Raw genomic sequence first — 22,945 nt, forward strand, 5'->3', positions numbered from 1 at the left:
ACAAAGCTTCCCAAAACCTTTCAGTGATTCATGCCGGATATGTACAGTGTAGGGCACTGAAGAACGATGCTGTTCCTACTTTGTTTGGACCAGCGGGAGATTCGGGTACACAACCTGTAAGTATTCATTGTTTGTGTATTTATGATGTTTAAAACAAACAAGGTATCTATCACGACTGTTTAAATGGGTAAACGTTTTTCGGACTTCTTCGTTTAGATCGTGGAGAAATGCTCTCCGCAGACCCATGCTCACAGCATTATAAACCTTTTTCTTACTCAATATCAAGCCACACTTATTGTTTTTACTTCGGCTGTGAGTGTTTGTGTGTGCTCAGGATGAGTTTCGCGTGTGTCTTTGTGTGTGCGAGCAGCAACGAGCCTGTCAGCTTCTCGACCAATCAGAGCACACTGGGCTCACAGGGAGGGTGGGCAGGAGCTCGAACAAGCCGTTTAGGACAGAGCAGAGCCATATAATAGAATTCTAGAATTCTGGGACAGAGTGAATACACATACTTTACAGAGATGCTGTATGAGAAACCAATGTGAGTTTGGAAAATTGCACAGTATAAATCTATTTTAGTATACCTCAACAATGGAATTATGATCAGTAGAAATGGCCATGACATGGGACCTTTAATATCCTGAGCATAACAAATCCAAGTTTTAGTCAATAACAAGACTTAGGATTTTAAATTAAATGCACCTTTAATTAATAAATCCATAGCATACATTTTAAACTGCAATAAATATAATACTTCCTTCAACGCTGTCATCAGTATAGACCTCTATGGTATAGACAAGTAGTTCAGTACATCCTGCTTAATAATCAAAGAGCCACGCAGTACCCACACACACATATCTAAGTCCATGCCTTTTCAGGTTTACCGTCTAATATCCAAGTCTGCCACTTGTTGGTTATTTCTAATGTTTTGCTTTAGCTGACAAAAGTTCTGACCAGATGTGTCATTTATACAACCAGCAAAGCGTTCACTGATTCTATAAAACTGTAAAATATCAAATATGATCTTAAACATACAGTACATTGGTTTAGAGATGAGCTGGAACTATTTTATACAGATATTAAGATTGATGCCTATTGATAAACAATTTCCTTTTGGTAATGTAACAGGGTGGCTGCTGGCTCCATTCTCTTAAGACATGCATCAAAGAATAAGTACATTCTCAGGTTATACAGCTAACAATGTGTACATTTGACATTCTATCTACATTTGTATGGCAGTTTGAGGTATATCAATTCCTCTAATAAATAATGCTGTATTTGAGAACTCATGAGCAATAAATGCTCTCCAGATTAAAGACAGACTTTAATTAACTTGTCTGGTGGTGATGTTTTGCCAGTTCATTTCCTTTATACAACAGAAGAGCACAATAAGCCAAGCTGAGTAGAACCTCTGCCGCAGATCAGTCCTGAGCTCTTCACCAAATGTGTTGCACCGGCTCTTCTGCCTCGGCAGCCATCGACAGCAGGATGGCTTTGGGAGTGTTCTCGAAAAGTGCTGCTCTGTTCTGAGTTTGTCCTTTCTTGACCCAGTGGCCGTAGATCTTGAAAGCACAGGCGTCTATCAGCTTGCGGATTGGCTTGACGGCGTACGGGTCGCTCATGATCACCTCCTTGGTGACGGGCTTGGCACGCCGGTAGTTGCAGTAGATCCGCATCGTGGCGAGGACAGTCATGCAAATGACCTGAAGGAGAAAATGTGGGAGAAGTTAACTGGTGTCTAGGTGTATCAAGGGTATATTACATTTGGCAAAGTGTACTTGACTATCACTGAAGTAATGTTATGACACCCTATACAGACTCCTAGTTGATAACACAAATATTTATGTTTAAGTGGTTGGTAGATAAAGCTTGGTTGACTAGGTCAAATGGACAGAATAAAAAAAAGATATTGAGAAATATCTAATCAAGGGAATAAACACAGGTGAATGCTGTGTTAAACTGCAGCAATACATTTAAAAATACTATTTAGAAAAATATTGAAACTAATAGTTTCCCTTACGTACGTATATTTAATCTAAGTGGTCAATCATTGTGTGACATTACATTTTAAAAGTGGTCCTCTGGTCTATTTTTTCATTTTCATTTAATCGTTTATTTGAACTGGGACAATGCACATCAATGAACATTTTAAACAAAATAATACTTTGAAATGTAAATTAGCCAGATTTTAGCTTTGAGCAAATTGCCATCCGTAGTCCCGTCACATACAACATTTATGAACATAACATTTATATACATGGCAAACAGAAATACATGATATGCAGAAAGAGTATGAGCAGCATACAAGTATTTGTACCTTTTCCACAAAGACACAGTTAGCTGTCTCAGTGGAGTGGTGAGCGAACTGCATTGGGTGGAGTGGAGCGAAACCTTTATCTAAATGTTTGGTGATTAGTTTTGACACCCATTTCTCAGCTATCTCAGAGACACAGGGGAGGATGCTGATTGGTCTGTAATTGGATATCATTGCCTTATACCCAGATGTAAAGATCGGTGTCATCGTGGCCACCTTCTAGGATGATGGAACTTCCATCGTGCTAATAGATTGATTTACTAGCATACTAATTGGTTTTATTAGACCGTCAATATTTGTCTTTATAAAGTTGGTGTCTAAATCATCTGCATTCCTAGCCTTAGAATCAATCAATCAATCAATGTTTATTTATATAGCCCAATATCACAAATGTTACATTTGTCTTCACAGTTTGTACAGAATATCAGTATGACAATACGATACCCTCTGTCCTTTGACCCTCACATCGTACAAGGAAAAACTTCCAGAGAAAACCCACAGTTTAAAGGGAAAATGGGAGAAACCTCAGGGAGAGCAACAGAGGAGGGATCCCTCTCCCAGGACGGACAGACGTGCAATAGATGCCGTGTGTAAATCGAAAAGATAATACATTTACAACATAGGTAGGCCAAATGTTTGGAAATGCATGTGTCTGTTTAGAACCTTTTAACCCTGAGATTATATGTTTTACCTCCACCTTTGTGATTTCCTCCAGGTCAAAAACTGGATGTGTATTCACAGTCGGGCTAGGTGAGACCTCAGATGGCGGGAAGAGCTTTGTAATATCCAGAGCACTATTTATAAAATACTCATTTAGAGAGCTGGCCAACACTGCAGGGTCTTTTATCAGGGCATCATTGATTTTTAATTCTAGTGCATTAGTTTCTTATGTTTACCTAATAGTTTATTTAGGATTTGCCAAACGTTTTCACTGTTACCTTTCGCACCTTCAATTATATTGATGAAAAAGTTTGCTTTGGCCTGTCTTATTGTTTGAGTTACCTTGTTACGAGCATGAGTGAATTTCTGTCTGTCAGTGGATAGTCCGGATTTTAAGCTCTGCTTTAATAGTTGGTCTCTAGATTTAATTAAATTCCTGCACTGTAGATTTAGCCAGGGAAGATGATGTTCCTTCCTGTCCCTAATTGACCCTCTCCTTAAGAAGGAAGACATTGTATCATTAATTTGAGATATAAACAGATTACTGTTTTCACCAATGTCTTCAGAGGACAGAATGTCCCCTCAATTAATCATTTTCACTGCCTCCATAAAACGTTGTTGCAGGTTTTTGGGGATGAAGCGAGAACCGAAAACAGGGGTTTTAGCTGTGGCCATGAACCTTTTTTGTGTGAGTTTCCTGGCAAAAATAACAAGATTATGGTCAGAAAGACCAGTCAGGAAGTTGTAGGTTTTAACTATTCTGTCAGCTTTGTTTGTAAATAATAAATCTATCATAGTCTTGGAGGTTTTGGTTATTCTAGTCGGTTGATCCATTAGTTGTATTAAGTTAAATACATTTCTGACCTACTGCTAAATTATGAACCATCCAGATCTCTCAGGTCTTCAGGGACTGGTCAGCTTTCTGTCCCCAGAGTCAGAACTAAACATGGTAAAGCAGCGTTCAGTTATTATGCTCTAAATATCTGGAACAAACTCCCAGAAACCTGCAGGTCCGCTGCAACTCTGACTACTTTTAAATCCAGACTAAAGACTTTTTTTCCCCTGCTGCTTTTAATTGAACTATTCACATCTTAAACTGCACTATAACTTTTATCCATTTTTTCTTTTAATGTTTCTTTTATTATCTTTTCTTTTTAATGACTGATTTTAAATGTCATTTTCTTAATGTCTTTCATTTTTTTTTGAAGGTGCTATATAAATAAACTTGCCTTGCCTAAGTTGTGTTTATCCGTGATCCGTTTTAAGCTTTTTCTATTTTGTTTGTCATTCCAGTTGATATCAAAGTCTCCTACAATAATTAGCTCTTTGTTGGAGTCACAGGAATTCAGCAGGAGTTTTACCTGGTCATAGAAATCCACCTTAGCGGTGGGTTGTCGATACAGGCAAATCATGTTGAGGGACAGTTCCACAGATAGTGTGATTTCCACACCAACACAATCAAATTCAATATTAGCTGGGAGTGCAATCTCCCTACAAGTAAAGGTATTCTGTGGAGTCTATTTTTATATAACATTAGAAAGACTGATTCTTATTATTACATTATAAGCTTATTGTGCTCATGTATGTGGCTGTGACTTTGGAATAAATAGACTTAATCACCCCCCCCCCCCCCCCCCCCAAGTTTTGATGGGGAGGACAGGAACGAAGGGAAAAGTTACATGAGAAAGTGTTTAACTTGCAATATTGAAAGTAGCAAGGTCATGTGCAGAGACTGAGAGAATACAAAGAGGTAGTCAGAACAGCACATCGCACCGGCCTTGACTTTGTATGGGAGCCGCGCTCCCCCACAAAGCTAGGAAGCAACATTATGGTTTTCCGCTACATCTGAAGAAACGTTAGAGAAGACAAATTACGTATGATAGAGACAGAGTAGGGAGGGACTTCCACAGGCCGGCCGAATGATGATTGGAGGATCGCGTTGCCAAGAGACTCTATCTGAGTCTGTGCACCAACCAAAGAGAACCAACTCTAAATCGCGGTATCTCTTCATCTAGTCTTGACCAATCATAAATGTACGGGCAACGCCCTGTGTAATCAAATATATTGTCGTTTGAGGCTCTTTACGGATTTGGGGGTTACAGATTACAGCTTTGCTGCCTGTGATTTCCAAAGACGTGATGAGTCCTTGGCCAAGTAATATATATTGTTTGTTCTCTTTACAATAAATAGTTAAACTTAGAAGTTGTCTGTCTTTTCTGGAATTCTGAACCCAACAATTCCTCACATAAAGCAACACACCCCCTCCTTTTCCCTTCAGTCTGTCCTTCCTAAACACATTATATCCTGATTCCTGACATAGATACAAGAGTGGATGGTGATGACTGTTTTAGCCAAGATTCAGATATTCCCAAACAGTCAATATTGGACTCAAGGAGGAGATGTTCTAGCTGTTCATGTTTATTGCAGATGCTGCGGAAATGTAAATGTCCACTGAATAGTCCCTTCGGCTTGCACTCCTATTTTAGCTTGATTCACTGTTTGAAACATTTTTGTGCAACGGTGTTTTTTAAATACAGGATTTCTAGGCTTTACCTCGGTGCCGTTGTTTACAGTGGAGCAGTCAAAGCTAGCTAGGGGTACCATCTCTCAAAATATCATAACACTTTGTTTCCAGTCAAGCCACACAATACACCTAATGCTGTTAGCTTTATTGTTACTAATTGTTTGTTACATTATGATATGGGCCTGTTTGACACATTGAAACATCTAAACATGTATTGCAGGCTGCATAAATGTCAATGATTATTCAAGTGACAATCTTTAACGCCTCACCTTGAACCGCCTGTATGGAGTGAACTGTCGCACTTCATTCACCACATACTGTGAGAAGAACGAGTGGTTGAGGACGTCTGTAGCTGTGTATCGCAGCTTTGGGTCCACCACCAGCATCCGAGAGATCTGAGGAAAGTAATATAAACCTTTAGACATACACACTAAGTATTGTTACTTAATCCAAGCTGCAAAAGCAGACGTGGAAAAAAACCGCCTACCAAATCTTTCACAGTGTCTGAGCGGTCTTCCCACTCTGGTAAAGAGAAGTCGTAGCTCCCGGATAAAATCATACGCAGCATCAGCATCTGCTTCCTGTGCCAGAAGGGCGGAGAGCCTGCAAGCAGCGTGTACATGATGACCCCTGAACTCCATCTGCAGGTAAACAAGGAGAACATCAACATACATGCAACATCTCCATTTTATCTTCTGTATTTAAAGAGCCAAAATGGAAAATGGAAAAAAGAAAAACAAGAAACAAACACATTTTAAAAGTCTAAACAAACCCACCTTATAGATAGCTTTTATGTTTAATTAAGTGAAAGTGTACGACCAGCAATTGTACTGTTAAATTACAGCATAGCAGCGGTGGAGTATGGTGTATTTAGTAGAAGGGAAGGACAGAGGATCATGTAAATAAATACAATTGACTATTGTTGTGGAATATTTTCCAAGGCCCATAACTTTGACCCAGTGTATCAGTTCAAACTGTCCTGACTGAGCACAGGCACCTGTAACCTTGGCTGCTGTGCTCTCAGTGTTTTGTCTCCCTGTTCCTGCCTGTTGGCGTCAGCTGATAGAGGTGTTATCATTCTATCTTGTTATGCAGCATGTTGATGATGCTCTCTGAACTAGCTAAATACATGGGTCTGGGGTAGAGTTCTTCAGAATTGACGTGGCAACTCTACCGTGAAGTCAGAACCTCTGACTCTTGGACTTGTGATGTGAATCCTCCGGCCGTAACTCCAAATAAACCATCATGTGTTTGACATCAAAGCTACTGCTCTTCCCGTGTCTCCTTCCTGAGTCGGTGACTCCCACTGCATAGCTACACAGAAGTTTCCTCTACAACTATAAGTCTCATTAAGGAGGCAACACATACAGATTGCTTAAAGGTCCCATGTCATGGCCATTTCTACTGATACTAAAATAGATTTATATCGTGCAATTTTCCAAAATCGCATTGGTTTCTCATACAGCATCTTTGTATAGTATGTGTATTCACGGAGCTTACACACGGTGGCGTGCGTTGAAGCTTGCCGGTGGGGATGTCTGACGCTCGACCAATCAATGTTTATTTATATAGCCCTGCCCAATATCACAAATGTTACATTTGTCTCAGTGGACTTCACAGTTTGTACAGAATATCAGTATGACAATATGACACCCTCTGTCCTTAGACCCTCACCAACAACCAATCACATGAATCTCCCGCCTCGGACACACAAGCAGCGGTTTGATTGGCTAGAGCTTGTACTGGCATATGATTCTGTTGAGGTATAACATACAGAGACATGTATATTGTATGACTCCATGTAATACTGTGTACCATATTGTTTATGTCAGTAGCTGCGACTACTACTGTGTTCATTGGATAGCGCTGTAGCACATGATGATGATGTCACTACTTGGGGTATAAGACCGTTGGAAGTCACACCCTTCTCTCTCTGTAGTGTCCTCTCAAGTCTCTTGACATGTGTGTGTGTGTGTGCATCTAATAAATAACGCTGTGATGAATGACTAAACTTGAACTGCTGAGAATATTGACCTTTCTGCTGCAGAGAGACAAAAGGTATAAGTCTAAATCTGCTAACAGGTTATGGGCCCAGATACGATGAATGATTCTACAGTTCGAAGCGCACGTGCGATAACGAGGCGAGAAGATTGCCTGTTAGCACGGTTAGCATAGGAGTAGCTAGTTATCCACGTGTTAAGCTAGTTTAGCATCGGGAGAACCGAGGGAAGCTAAAGCTACGCTAACAAGGATCTAAGCTAAGCTACCGAAGCTACAAACGAAAAAGCCATGGCGAATAGAACCACGAGGAAGAGCAAGTGGCCCACATTCGACGGGAAAGCAGAAGAGTATGAGCTCTGGGAAGAGAGGATGCTGTGTTGCATGCACGGAGTGGGATTGAAGGAGACCATCCTTCGAGCACCCGCTGGAGAGCTGACCGCGGCACTGAGGGCTCAAGACGACAAGCTCAATACTGACGCCTTTTGTGAGTTAGCGCTGCTACTCGACAATACCAGTTTAGGCCTGATATTCAGAGACACGAAGGACAAGGGCCGAGAAAGTCTCAGAATATTAAGGGAGCACTATATTGGAAAAGGCAGATCCCGGATCGTCACCTTGTACATAACCAGGGGCGGACTAGGACTAAAATGCAGCCCTGGAAACTGACCCAGTCCGGCCACATGAAATGTCAAATGTTAGAAATCCGCTGTTTATTATTTAAAGTTTTACGTCCGATTCGTTTATTTTTTCTTCTCTATACACAGCTCCAGTTTGGGCATTGGCCTGGCATCAGATTTCATTTTTAGTTGCTGCTGTAGCGGAAGTTTAGTAAAATTATTTTTGATGAAATACTCCAAATCGCCAGCCTCCATAATTGCACTTGCTACTTTTTAAGGGCGGTGATGACAGTTACAGTACGAACTGAAGTTGATGCGATTTGATTGGATTGTGAGGCATGACGTGCATCATCTGATTGGTCAATCCCTCCATTTTTTTTCACCAAGGGAAGCCAATTTTGGCTAGCCTCCTCTCGCAACAGAGAGTGCAATCTACTGTTTCACTCTTTGTAAAATACTCAATGAGAATGGGGGAGAGACGGGCCGGCAGCAACACACAGCACAGAATAATTACCTAAACTAAACGAAGTGTTTTTATTTATTTATTAAAATTATAACTACAATCCAAAAAAACAGGGGAAGCCTGGCTTCCATTGGCCTCCAGGAGAAAACGCCACTGAGTTCAAGCGATAATTCTCACCCACCTCTTGCTCTTGCTGATAATGAGACGGTGACAGAGTACATTATACGAGCTGAGCAGATCATTACGGCACTCAGGAGCGCGGGAGAAGCACCGAGTGAGGGACTAATGATGGCGATGGTTATGCAGGGGTACCCGAGACATACAAGCCGTTCACACTAATGGTGACACACGGTGACAGTGAAGTAACGTTGGGACAGTTCAAGGCGAAGTTGAGGAACTTCGAGGCCTCAGAAGATTCAGCCTCAGACGAGACGAGTGAGAGGGTGCTGAGGGTCCAAGCAGCGACAAAGAGAAAGCCCGCCAAACGATTCATCCCCGATGATGACGGAGAACGCGTCGGCGCATGTTGGCGATGCGGAGAGAAAGGCCATCGAAAAGATGACTGCAGAAATGAAGTCTGGTGTAGCTTTTGTTAAAGAAAAGGGCACACAGACAAAGCGTGAATAAAGAAGGACCGCGGTGATGCCGCTCGGTGCGCGAGCATGCCAGATGGTACCGGAGAAGCTGCGGGAGGAGATGACTACACCCTCAAAGTGCGAGCTGAAGAGACCAGCCTACAGAGACAACAACTACAGACCCACAGAAAAGGATTGATCGTTGACATGGTAGTGTCGTTCTCGTCCCACATTCAGGGGCGGCGCCAGGGGGGAGCTAGGGGGTGCTGAAGCACCCCCCAGGATTGCCAAAGCACCCCCAAGAAATATGTGTTTTTTTTTTCTTCCGAAAATTATTAATATTATTTTTATTAAATTAAATCAGAAAAATTATTGATTACATCAATGCAAATGTGAAACAAACAAATGTTTGACCAAAAACATAAAGCCAACACAGGTGATATGATTAGGCCAATGGCCAGCACCCATTAGATTTTTGACCTACCCATAGGCTAAATTACTTTGTGACACTTGAGTGACTTCCTGTTAGCTGGAGCCCCACATTATTTGCTAACAGCAAAGTGACAAATGGATCGTTTTTTAGTCCTTAAACGTCCACATGTGGACACTCAATCAAAACCAACTGAAAGCGAGAGGGATTCTACACATAATAGGCCTCGTGAGTACAAGTAGCTTACTTCTGGGTCTGTTTCATTCAAGCTCTGCTCTGTGTGTGTGTGGCACGAGCCATTTTGTGTGCGTGCGCAAGCGAGCGAGAGCTCGCGCACCGGTGGGTATCTACCGGAGATCGTTGTGGTTAGCATCTGGTGCTCGCTAGCCAAGCTAACGGATATAAGGAGCTTTTTCAACAACAAGGTGGAGGGAGAACTCTCTCCTGTCAGACGGAGAGTCTCAGATAACCTCAGCTCAGGTGAAGTAAAGGACTCTCAGTGTTTAGATAGTTAACTTTAGTCTAGTTATCTCAGTGGGTCTGAAACGGTTTGTTTTAAAAGGGGAGTGATTTATCTATAAAGAAATAGAAAATCTGTTTACAGTTCTGTTTCATATGTATGTTGAGAGATACAGTATATCCATAGATCTCTTCATTTTGTTCTCAAAGTGCACCAGATTGATGCTTTTAACTTCAATATTTAAAAAAAAATCTTCTGTAGCGCTGGTGCATTAATGGGAAACCCTTAATGTTTGAGCACCCTCTATGAAACGTCAAGCTACCCCACAGCACCCCCTAGAGAAAATCTCTGGCGCCGCCACTGCCCACATTATCAACGATAAGAACTAATTCAAGATTTTTGACAGCACCTTCAAGCCGGAGAGACACATCGTGGAATTGGCAGACGGGAGGCGTACCTACCTTCGGGGTGGCGCAAGGCAGAGGAGAAGCAGAGATCATGTGTATGATAGACAGCGAGGGACGACGGTGTAAAGTGACTCTGAAGAACGCACTATACATCCCATCGTAATAACTATTTTCCGTGAAGTCTGCTACAGCTAATGGCGCCAAGGTGTTCTTCGATGAAGGTAAAGATGTTCTGATGTTACCGGATGGTACCAGGTTTGACATTTATGTATGTAAGAAAATGTACTATTTGCAAACGGAGTGTGATGTTGAAGATAAGTGTCATGTCAGCCATGATATCCAAACGTGGCATGAGATGTTTTAAAGCTGCAGGATGTAACTGTAGGTATGCATATTAAGGGTACAAAGCATAAGCCTGATCAATATTGTACAGTATGCATAGAGGGAAAGTTTACCCAAACGAGAAACAGAGATCCGACCGATAAAGCAAACACACCACTTGAGTTGGTGAACACTGAGCTGGTCCAGTTAACAACGAGTCCATAAATGGCTTCAGGTATATGCAGTCATGTGTGTACAGGGGCAGTGTTTGTTTATTTCCTGAAAGCGAAGAGTGATGCAGTTCAAGCCGCTGAGAAGTATCTGGCAGATGTAGCTCTCTATGGGACTGTGAAATGCATTAGATCAGATAACGGGACTGAGTTCACTTACTAGTAAGGAGTTTCAGACACTATTGAGAAAGAACAAGATCAGACATGAGACGCCTTGTCCTTATTCCCCACATCAGAACGGGACAGCTGAAAGAGAAGGGCGCACTCTTTTTGAAATGGCCAGGTGTATATTTATTGACAGTGATCTACCTAAAAACCTTTGGCACTATGCCATCCAGGAAGCAGCCCATACCAGAAACCGGTGTTTTAATAAGCACACGGGCACTACGCCATATTCAGCACTGACAGGGAAAAAGTGTAACTTAGCTAGGATGCATAAGTTTGGAGCAGTGTGTTATGCGTACCAGCAGGACAGGGGAAAATTAGATACTAGGTGTGAGAAAGGACGTTTTGTAGGGCATGACAAGGGAAGCCCCGCCTATCTAGTTTACTACCCCGACAAAGAGAAGGTGCAGAAGCACAGACTAGTAAACTTTATCACCAGCACAACTTGTGATAGTGAGACTCAGACACAGAAGCTAGAACAGGATTCGGAGGAAGACTGTGAAGAGGGAGTAAAGGCCCCACAGCCTAGTGTACTGAGCACAGATGTACAGACCAACGATCTACAGTCAGCACCAGAGGATGATGGCGAACAGCATCCTAGGGTGGTGTCACATGCCTCAGACAGTGGGAGATATCCCAGTAGGGAGCGCAAACCCCCAGAGTACTTGAGAGATTATACTCAGGAAGATAGTGATGAAGATGTTAAAAACACTCACTAGTATAGATTATTGTTACAGAGCAGTTTGCGGTGTACCTCTGACCTTTAAAGAGGCCATGACATCGACTGAGTCAGCAAACTGGGGAAAAGCGATGGATGAGGAAATTAAGTCTCTAGAAGATAATCAGACTTTTACCCTGACAAAATTGCCAGAGGGCAGGAAGACAGTGGGAGGTAAATGGGTCTATTCAGTTAAGGGAGACGTTGACGGACACGACAAGTACAAAGCTAGGTTCGTAGGAAAAGGATACAGTCAGAGGGCGGGGATAGATTATGGGGAGACGTTCTCACCAACAGCCAACCTGATAAATGTATGTGTATTAATGCAGAAGGCAGCCCAAGAGGATTTGATTGTACACCAGATGGATGTAAAGACAGCCTACCTGCATGCACCCATCGATCACGACATTTACATGGAACAACCTGAGGGTTATGTAAAGGAGGGAGGAAAGCTAGTGTGTAAGAGAAGTCAATTTACGGCCTGAAGCAGTCAGGGCGAAATTGGAATACGATGTTGCATGAATGCTTAACAGATGACAATTTTACACAGAACCCAGCAGACCACTGCGTGTACTCCAAGGAGTCTAAAGAGGGGAAAGTAATAATTGCTATCTGGGTCGATGATCTTATCATCGCAGCCAGCAACACCAAGATTTTAGAGAGAGTGAAGAACATGCTTTCCACAACATTTTAAAATGAAGGATTGGGGAGATTAAATCATTTTCTGGGCATGGATTTCAGTCAGTCTGACGGCTGTGTGAAAGTATCACAAAAGAGATATGTGGAAAAGATACTGGAACGTTTTGACATGCAGGAGTGTAGGGTAAGGGAGACACCTTGTGACCAAAAGTTAGACTACACTGAAGATGCACCTAAAATGGTGGATGTGAAGAAATACAGAGAGGCTGTTGGCAGCCTTATTTATTTGACTACCTATACACGTCCAGACCTATGTTTCGTGGTAAGCAAGTTATCACAATATTTTTCTGAACCGACAGATGAACATTGGGTTACAGTAAAACACGTTTTGCGTTATCTCAGGTGTACTGCAGACAAACAGCTTTGTTTCAGAAAAAGCAACGAGAAACTAGGCCTACGGGCGTATAGTGACGCTGATTGGGCTGCAGACAAGACCGATAGACGCAGTATGACAGCGTATTGTGTGAGCACGGGTAAGGACAGCTCACTATTCTCTTGGAAAACCAAGAAACAGCCTACAGTAGCGCTTTCCACATGTGAAGCTGAGTATATGGCTCTAGCTCTAACTATACAGGAGTGTATTTACTTGGAGCAGCTACTGGAAGGGATAGACACATACGTGTATAAGAAAACAGTTGTAAACAAGGACAATCAGGGGACAATAGCCCTTGCTAACAATCCTGTGTGTAGACAAAGGTGTGGATATTAAGTACCACTTCATAAGGTCCACCATAAGGTAGGGAAAGATGTCACTGGTTTATTGTCCTACAGATTAAATGGTTGCAGATGTGATGACCAAGCCTGTATCCAAGCTGAGGAAATTTGAAGGGATCATGTTTGGTGTGTAAAATGTGTTGAAAAAGTCCACATTTGAATATGTAAAATGTGTTGAAGAAGCCCACATTTAAATCATTTGTACCATGTTTTTGCTTTGTTAATTAAATATGAACAGGTATACAGTAAGCACATAATTCATAAGTGGGAGTGTTGAGGTATAACATACAGACATGTATAGTGTATGGCTCCATCTAATACTGTGTACCATATTGTTTATGTAAGTAGCTGCGACTACTACTGTGTTCATTGGATAGCGCTGTAGCACATGATGATGATGTCACTACCTGGGGTATAAGACCGTTGGAAGTCACACCCCTTCTCTCTCTGTCCTCAAGTCTCTTGACATGTGGGCATCTAATAAATAACGCCGTGATGAATGGCTAAACTTGAACTGCTGAGAATATTGACCTTTCTGCTGCAGAGAGACAAAAGGTATAAGTCTAAATTTGCCAACAGATTCGATTGGCTGCCGCTTCCGTCGAAACTTCAAAAGTAGAACATTGCTCTACTTTTGAAGCGAGCAATGCTTTGCTCCCGCAATGCAGTTCGGCGAAGCGTGACGCAGTGTTTCCGCCAGACCAGGGCTGAGAGGGCGTCCACCTCTCTTAAAGCGCCGGCTGTTTCGGCTCCCTAACGGCTCTTCATGTTACCACAGTTTACCACAGAGCCTCAGTTCCGCCGCTGCGAGGCTCCGGCGCTCGCAGTTCACGCGCGTGCTCCACTAAACCCCCCCCCCCTCATCGCGTCTAAATCGCGCACATTCCGTGTTGTCCTGTGGCAGGCACCTTCGATGTCAGGGAAACGATCTTCAATACTCCGAAAAGAATCCCACCAGACTCCTTTGCCCCTCCAACAGAGGGATGTCCTTGTCCTTTTTCCTTTTCGTTATTTCAAGCGATAAAAACTCTCGACCTTCTCTCGAATTATTAATATTTGTGGATGCCCTCGGCTCGTGTTCAGGGCGTCCCGAGCTGAATAAGGGCGTCAAATGACGGCAAGACGCCCCCCTGGCGGAAACGCTGGCGTGACGTCACCCCATTCAAAGTGAATGGGCAGAAGCGTTGAAGCTTCAACGCACGCCGCCGTGTGGACAGACCATGTCCTAAAACGGCTTGTTGGAGCTCCTGCCCCCCCTCCCTTTGAGCCCAGTGACCGTCTGCGAGACAGCGAGACACAGTGAAACCCAGCCCGAACACACACCCGCAGCCTGGATGGGAGTTTGTGTGTGTGCTCACACACCGACTCACAGCCTCGCCGCGTCCCGCCGTGAAATCGGCAGAGCTGCAGCTGAGAAAAGATTGAGTGTGTGTGTGAGGAAGTCAACGGCTCCGCGGACGTAATGTAATGGCTCCACGGATTGGTCCATTTGGACCAATGGGTCCATTTGGGTTCCTGTACCCAGGAAGAAAACAATGGAAAAAGAGAAATCTCCAACGAGGCGTTCTGGGGCAGCATAGACAGGTATTTTCTGTGTTAGAGTTTTACTCCCTACAGGGTGTACTTTGAGGGTTTGTGACTTTGCAGAGCGTTTACATGCATAAAAACCTTCATAGCACACAAGGGGACGGGTAATAACCGGAAAAGCATGACATGGGACCTTTAAAGATAAATAAAAAGGTTAACATTTCTAACGTGCAAATGGCGCAAACTCACTTTTTTCAAGATTCAAGGAAAATAATCGCAACCTTAAAAGCAAGCCGACCGAGATCTTGAAGTAGATTTCCAGGCAAGAAGTATCCTACTTTTGCCATGAATTCATTATTCTGATCATAAGTGTAAAAGTGTAAGAAAGTTATATTTAGGATAACTTGACTTTGCTTATTGTAACTTCTCTTAAAATATATACTGTATACGGCGCAATAGGATCACACTGTTGCAGAATTTGTGTTAGCATTGTTTATAGTCATTTGCTCAGATTTGTAACAACTTGCTTGTCTCTGCTCACTCACATGTCCACAGCAGTACCGTATCCCTTATGCCCCCCATCCATGGAGCACTGGATGATCTCAGGGGCCAGGTATCCAGGGGTCCCACACACCTCTGCATCACAAGACACGTCAAACACGTCAACGTACAGTAACCACATTTACGAAGCTTAAATAAGCTATTTCTGAGAGTGCACTTTAATCTGATGTGTGTTGATGGAAGGAGAAGTAGTCCAATTACAATTTAAAAACTAGTCAAATCTAAGTATTTTAGTGGTAAATAACTTTAAGTAATACTTACTTAATAACAAATCCTGACCATAACCACCCTTACAAAATAATAATTATCATGTGTATTAGTTTATTTTGATTTAGCAGTTCCCACTGCTAATGATGCTTTCTGAGTCTTATCTGAAAGGTCAGTGTGTGTCTGAGACTTCAGCAAATAGATCTGAGTGTCCTGTTGCACCGTAACCTTTGTGAGAGCAGCTCAGAGGGATAGAAGGATGTTGTGAAACTAAACACAGATTCTCTGCCGACCGCCAGCAGCTGCTGATACTGCACTGTAGGTTGTAAACAGCGTAACTCTAATAGAGAAGGACATTGACGTAGGGCTGTGCAATTAATCGTATTTTAATCGCGATTACGATTATGGTTTGCGACGATTATGAAAACAGCATAATTGACAAAATACGATTATTTAGCTGGGTGCGCTTCGCCCCTCCCTAAAAGCGCAAGCGAAGATGTCAGAACAAGAGCAGCAACTCGTAAAAAAGAAGGGTACAACTATTTCCACTATTTGGAAGTACTTTGGCTTTCAGGAGTCCGACGTGGAGCAAAACAAAGTACAGTGCAGGATTTGTTACCAGGTTGTGTTTGCACCACACGCTAACACAACCAATCTCTTTAATCATCTGAAATACAACCACAACGTGCAATACGACCGGGCAATAATACAACAAAAAGCAGATGCCGCTCGACTTCATCCACAACATCATCACAGTCATCGATTCAGGACGCATTGTACAGAGCAACGGCCTACGCGACGACGTCGCAGAGACACAGAGATATTACAGGTGCCATTACATTTCACATCGCTAAAGATATGTGCCCAGTTAGCACTGTTAGCAACCAGGGCTTTAAGCAACTTGTCAACACGTTGGACAAGAGTTACGCGATGCCGTCTCGGTATTATTTCATTCGGTATTATTTGACAAATGCCGTGGGGAAGTTGAGAGAGATGTGGCTTCAGCTGACTACTTTGCCACCACAACGGACCTATGGTCTAGCCCAGGGGTGCCCAACCAGTCGATCGCGAGATGTGTCTAAAAATAAAACAACAATATTCTGTTTTATCGTTAAAGGGATAGTGGAAATGGAACCTCAAATAGTTTCGTTTGAACTTATATACAAGCATAATTACGTACCAAAACAATCACACCTGATTAAAAAAATATAATAATTGCCTTATGTTAGAAGCACTTTATTGCAGCTTCCCCGAAGTTTTTTAGAAACGAAATGTTCGACTCAGCCAAACCGGAAGTGACGAAAACTCAGGAAGACGATACGATAACAAACTATGGCGTCTATGCGGAATGAACGTGGAAGGGCAAATATACCAGACAAAGAAGAAGGATTGTACGAGGTATCCAGTGATGATAGCGAGTCAGAAACATCCTCTCGGCTTTCCTACGAAAATGTCGTTTTAGGAACTGAATCTGAATCCGGTTCAGTAAGCGACGATGGTGAGAACATTGAGCCAGACGATGGACCATTACGTCCTTATTTGTTCGAGCCCGAGCCCGAGGTGATGGTTCACGGCATGGGCAATGGCGAGGATGACCAGGAGCCAGATGATGCACCCCTACGCACAAATAATCTTGACTGGTAGGTCCCTAAGCATAGCTCACGTATCTTAAGATCACCTGTAGCCTTTACAAATATTAATCATTGTTAACCAGTTAAGCCCGAAGGTCCCCCCAGTGGACCCCTCCCACAGTTTTTTTCTCTCTCACATGTCTCAGGGCTTCTTAACATTTATGAAACTATTAATGTTTCATACCCTTTTAAAGGTAAGAAACTCCGCTAACTGACAATAAGAACAATTGTTAGCTAGAAAAAACACAAGAGTAATACCAAGCCTTTGAATTAGCATTGAGCGAAACAATGCTAACGCTTTTTTACACACAACACACGGTGGAAATGCCCTTATTACTATCTTAACTGCACAAACCAGATATACGATTTAAAGCTGAGACTCCACAGATGTAATGTCATCACTGTAAGACCTCGAATTCCTGGAGCTATCAGCCAGAAAAGAGAAAGTAAACAACATCCGGTTCCAAAAATATTACAATAATTACGTTTTACCTTTTTTGATTTGTGATCAAAAGTTGTGTTCAACGGAATAAAAACGCATCTCAAGGTTAATCCAATGTCATTGTGTCACATCGAATTTTTTACGGATAATCAATCATCATATTTATGGCAATATAGTCGGTATAAAGTATTGCCGTCTTACAGTCTTATAGTATTACCTATAGTGAAAATTTCTGAACAAATTTCACCCACTGACGACGAATGGCTGGGTTTCTTGGAAACGCATGAGTCGATACGCCATTCTCTGCATTTGCTGTCGCACTACAGCCATACAAAACACATCTATTCACCATAATAAAGGTCGGCTATTCACATGCAAATGCTATTGAATGTCCGCCATTGTTTGTGCCCGTCTTCCTCTGCTCTCGTCATCATCCGAAGATTCCCGACGATTCCCGAAGTATTTCGTTTCATTGAGAGGGCGCAGTAAAATTGAAAATAAAATGAAACTAGGCGCATGAAATTAAAAAAAATTGTTTATTATGCTTATTTTTAATACAAATACATAAGTTAAACCCAAAATTCGCGGATTTCCACTATCCCTTTAATGTCCTGTAACATAATCTTCCTGTGCCAGATTAATGCACTTGATGCATCAAAGCTTTGTGATTGGCCGGCGTCACCGCTGTGTCGGGGCGTGGCTGAGGGTCTTCAGTACAGGTGGCAATATTGTCACCTGCCTGCGCTCATCTCTGAAACCAGACCATGTAAACAGCCATGGTGTTTCTTGCAAAAAATCTTTAAGAGATTACATGAGCAGTCCTACCAGCATTTGCCATGGTGGCCTAAACATTTTTATTTGGTCTTAAATTGTAGTTCAACATTTATTTCCTGTTACTTTTGGACCATGACGGTTGGCCAGCCTTCAACGTTTAACTGAGTGGAATATGTTGAATATGTTTTACCAAAATGTTGGCTATATGTTAAGGAGTTTTCAGTAGGTTGTGACAGTGCACTGCAACATGTTTAATTTCATTTATTTTGGTCTAATTTATTTTTATTTATCATATTAATAATATATGTTTAGTATGGTTTTGGAAGTGTGCTCCAACATATTTGTTGATCTTGTTTATTGGTAAAATATTATTTGTTTTAAAGTTCAATAAATGGTCAATGAATAATCGTCAAAATAATCGTGATATAAATTATTGACCCAAATAATCGTGATTATGATTTTTGCCATAATCGCACAGCCCTACATTGACGTATCCTTGGCTGAGTATGCGGGGACTGGTAATGTGCTTAGTGCATGTGATTGTGTCCAATATTGTTATCTGCTCTGAATATGCCAGTATCAGCCATTTGGTAACTTTTGGAACTTCTTTTACAGTGGTATCAAAATGTAGAAATGCTAATTTACAAGTAAAAGTCCTCAATATTTTACTTTTAAGTTCACTACTAAAATTACAAAATCATTAGCAACAAAATGTGCCTTATGTCCTAGAAGTAAAATGACTCATTATGCAGAGCAGTCTATAGAATAACTATCATATGAGAAATGTTGCAGCTGGTAATGTAAAGGGGAGGTTTTCAATATATATACTGCCGTGTACATTGTGAACTTCACCAAAGGACCAACAAAAAGTTTATTTTAACCTAAAATAATGCACGAAAAGTAATTTCTTGATAAGATATTTTCTACTACATCTACTAATCTGAAAAGTAACTAAAGTAGAGGAGATTGAAAGTACATTATTTTTCCTCGTAATTACAGAGGAGTAGAAGTATGAAATAAGAAGTACCACAAAACTCTACTTAAGTAAATGGACATAGCACCTGTCCAACCCTGCGTGTCTGAAATGACCTTAAATGTATTCTACTATTGTGATTGTTGTCATAATTAGTTTCCATTCGAGCTTTCACCGACCTTTGAGTCTCTGTCCCGGCTGGACTTGCACAGCGAAGCCAAAGTCTGTGAGTTTGATTTTCATCTCGTCATCTAAGAGGATGTTCTCAGGCTTCAAGTCGCGGTGGACGATGTTCTGGTTGTGGAGGTACTCCACCACCTCCAGCAGAGGACGCATGATGTTCCTAAAACCAACACACACCAAACTCATAAGGATTCTTTCTAATAGAAATAAGATAATTCACAGCTTTTGTCTTGGTAAATAGTTTAAACATGTATTTCTCACTGACCTTGTTTCCTTCTCACTCAGAGTAACTTTCTCTGTGAGGTAGTCAAAAAGTTCGCCCCTCTTCATCCTGAATTAAATAAATACAAACATTTGAGGATTTTGGATAGATGTGAGTCATGAAAAACTTGAAATTGGACACTTACAGGTCAAAAACCAGGAAGAAGAAGGCTTTTGATTCATAGCAGTCTTTGAGCTGTACTGGAGAGGAGAGAGACATTGGAGTAAAAAAAAAAGGGGGGACTATGATTCACTTGATAGGTGGATCAGTTGAAAACAAAGGCCATCAATAACCACAACTCTGGAAGGCCAACAAGCTCTTTAGACTATTAATTATTGCAACCAGTGAATGCGCTTACTGATGTTGTGCTGTCCGCAGACTTTATTCAGAATGTCGATCTCCTTCGCCGTGGCCTCTCTGATCTCCTCCATCTCCTGCGGGGTCACCTTGTCCGAGGGGGTGATGTCGATGATCTTCACCGCGTACTCCTGAGACGTCTGCTTGTTGATGCAGCGACGCACCACGCTGCTCACTCCCCTGAGGAAGAGAGAACACTTGTTATCTGCACATTTGTCAGGTTACTTATTTCTTCACAGGTTTGTGTTTGTAGAGCTAGATTTAAAGAAAACATGTTTGTGAGCTTTGTTCAGGAATTTCAAAACACAAACAAAACGTTTCTGTGACAACTGATGGATGTAAAAACGAAAAACAACTTAGCATGAATTTATGTTCTCAAAATGTTCTTTCTATTTATTACTCTCATCTAATCCATGCAAGAGGCTTTATTTTGTGATGTGATGAGCCTAAACTCAAAGATTATAGCCTTCTCATTGTCATTTTTACTTATCAAATCCATTTCAGAGGAAACTCTCCCTCCCCTGTAACTTAAGCGGGATGTTTGTGAAGAGTACTAGAGTAGCTGAACCCACTTTCCTCAGATCCAGTGACCTCATGACATGGATGTGTGAAAGAGAGTAAAATTACATAATCTAACAGCGTGCCCTAAATCCCAGGAAGCTCTCAACACTGAACCTTTGTTTATTATGGAAGGTAATGAATGAAGCCTCCTCCAACACTGTGAGTGTGTTATGTAACAACACAACCGACTGACAGTTGGGGGAGGGGAGGGGACAAAAAGACAGAAAGGGAGCCCTGCCACAGCTGACATTACTCTTGGACTTCTGGGAAACTTCTGGGAAACCATTTGGCTTGTGTTCTAAGCGTCCACAACAACTGTGTCCCAATCAAATGACATTACAGTGAGCTGTATTCAATTGTATTGTGCTTTTGAAAAGAATAAAACATGTTGGATTACAGACCATCTTTACCATACTAACCAATACATGTAGGCTCAGTGGTTGTGCTTGTGTCTTCTTAATGGATAACTGTACATTATATTTATTGCAAAATATGCATATTCACTTTTTTTGCAGAGTTGGATAAGAATATTGATACACTTTTGTATCTTTCTGTACATAAAGCAACATCCAGCGGCTAGTTATAGCCTAGTTTAGCATTAGCACTGGAAACACTAAAACTATATTTAATTAAACTTGTTTGTGATTGCCGTAGTAAATGTATCTTTATGGAGCAAAATTAAGTTGTGCATTTTGGGAGCAGGATTTTTCTTGATTTATTTGGATACTACTACAGTCCCAAAAACATAGAATCGTCCAGTAACTCATAAGAAAAGAGAAATAGAGAGTATCAGCAAAATATTGACCCGCAAGCTCAATACAGTCTATATTCCTGAACCTCTGGTTGGGAACTCCCGCTGCCAGCTAATGTAAGTCTTTACAAACCTGCCCAGAATCTCCTTGGACTCGTACTTCTCGTAGAACTCCTGGGCTCCCACCCAGTCGGGGACCTCCTCATCTTTGGTCATGTCTGTGATGCTGCTGCTCCTCCGAGGCTCAAAACACTTTTAGGTGCGACAGTTCTATCAGAGACGAAATAGCACCAATTATAAAAATGACTTATTGTGCAGCAGAAGAAGCTCTCCTATTTTTTTTCTGCATGAATGATCATTGCTGATTCATTTATGTACAAGAAGCCCTTTGATGTTAAAAGGTCACAGTAAGGCTCTTTAACTGAGCTGCAAAATGAATCTGCCACTGTGTTAATGAGGGCTTCTTTCAGTCACATGATGATGCAGAAATGGCAAGTGTTTGGTAGTTGCATCTTCTCAAATTGAGGATTTTGCTGGTCTTTTCATGTTTATATAACAATAAATATGATTGATGTACTTAACTATGATATTTTCACCTGCAAATGGTTAGCACATTGAACTGCTGGACATTTATAGATGTCACTTTAGGCTCTGAGAAATTGTATATTTCTTTTGACGTTTCATATGATCATGTGCTTCTAGACATGCCTGCCCTTAAACAACCTAACAACGCTTTACTGACCCAACATGGCTTTCTTGTGGTCTTGCTATTAAAGGGATTAATTTCATGTCAAGGTTAGAGAAGAAGGGTGAATGAATGGAATCTATTACCTGATTTACCAGTCTAAATGACATGACCACTTCCACAAGTTTCTACAGTAAAAATGTTAAACTTCAGTTCAGTTCAGTCTCACCCAAGTTTATTGCAACAGATAATAAGCTAACAAAAACTGTTGAGGATCTAAACCCAATGTCACAGCCGACCTATCACACGGTGTCGACTGATAACGCCAAATGCCACAAGTGAAATACATCTCATCTAATCCACTGTCACTATTTGACCTTTAGCTGCCTCCAGACAGTAATAATAAAGTAATTAATTAAATGTAAAATCTCTCGGTCACTCACCGTGTCGGTTAGTCCCTGTTATAAATTAGATCCATTATTGTCAGTTGGTCTGATCACAAGGACGCACGCGGAGCTCCAGTCAGACACCGGTGCTGAGTATGGGGCTGCTGCCATGGCTAAGGGTGAGCCTTAATGTCAGATGCCAAAAATAAATAGTTGCTTCCACAGCAGCAGCTCACTCTGATCGCACAAAACAGAGCCATGAAATAACATCCTGCAGCTCCTGCCCTCGCCATGAGACATTGAGAGGGAGAGAGAGAGGACTACATTACTAACAGCTCCACATCTAA

The 22,945-nt window shown here is 41.7% G+C and overlaps 1 protein-coding gene across 1 annotated transcript; it reads right to left on the reverse strand.

Moving 5' to 3' along the window:
- Nucleotides 1-685: 685 nt before the first annotated feature.
- LOC117552298 (phosphorylase b kinase gamma catalytic chain, skeletal muscle/heart isoform-like) lies at nt 686-22,932 on the reverse strand. The gene is made up of 10 exons (XM_034225659.1): nt 22,656-22,932; nt 21,661-21,797; nt 20,217-20,395; nt 20,004-20,058; nt 19,862-19,927; nt 19,593-19,756; nt 15,371-15,461; nt 5,986-6,139; nt 5,768-5,893; nt 686-1,703 (listed from the first exon to the last, which is right to left on the reverse strand). The coding sequence occupies exons 2-10, from the start codon at nt 21,741-21,743 to the stop codon at nt 1,437-1,439; spliced, it is 1,185 nt and encodes a 394-aa protein (XP_034081550.1). The 5' UTR covers nt 21,744-21,797; nt 22,656-22,932; the 3' UTR covers nt 686-1,436.
- Nucleotides 22,933-22,945: the final 13 nt, after the last annotated feature.

This window comes from Gymnodraco acuticeps, unplaced genomic scaffold, assembly GCF_902827175.1.
Source record: "Gymnodraco acuticeps unplaced genomic scaffold, fGymAcu1.1, whole genome shotgun sequence".
NCBI classification, from domain to species: Eukaryota; Metazoa; Chordata; class Actinopteri; order Perciformes; family Bathydraconidae; genus Gymnodraco; species Gymnodraco acuticeps.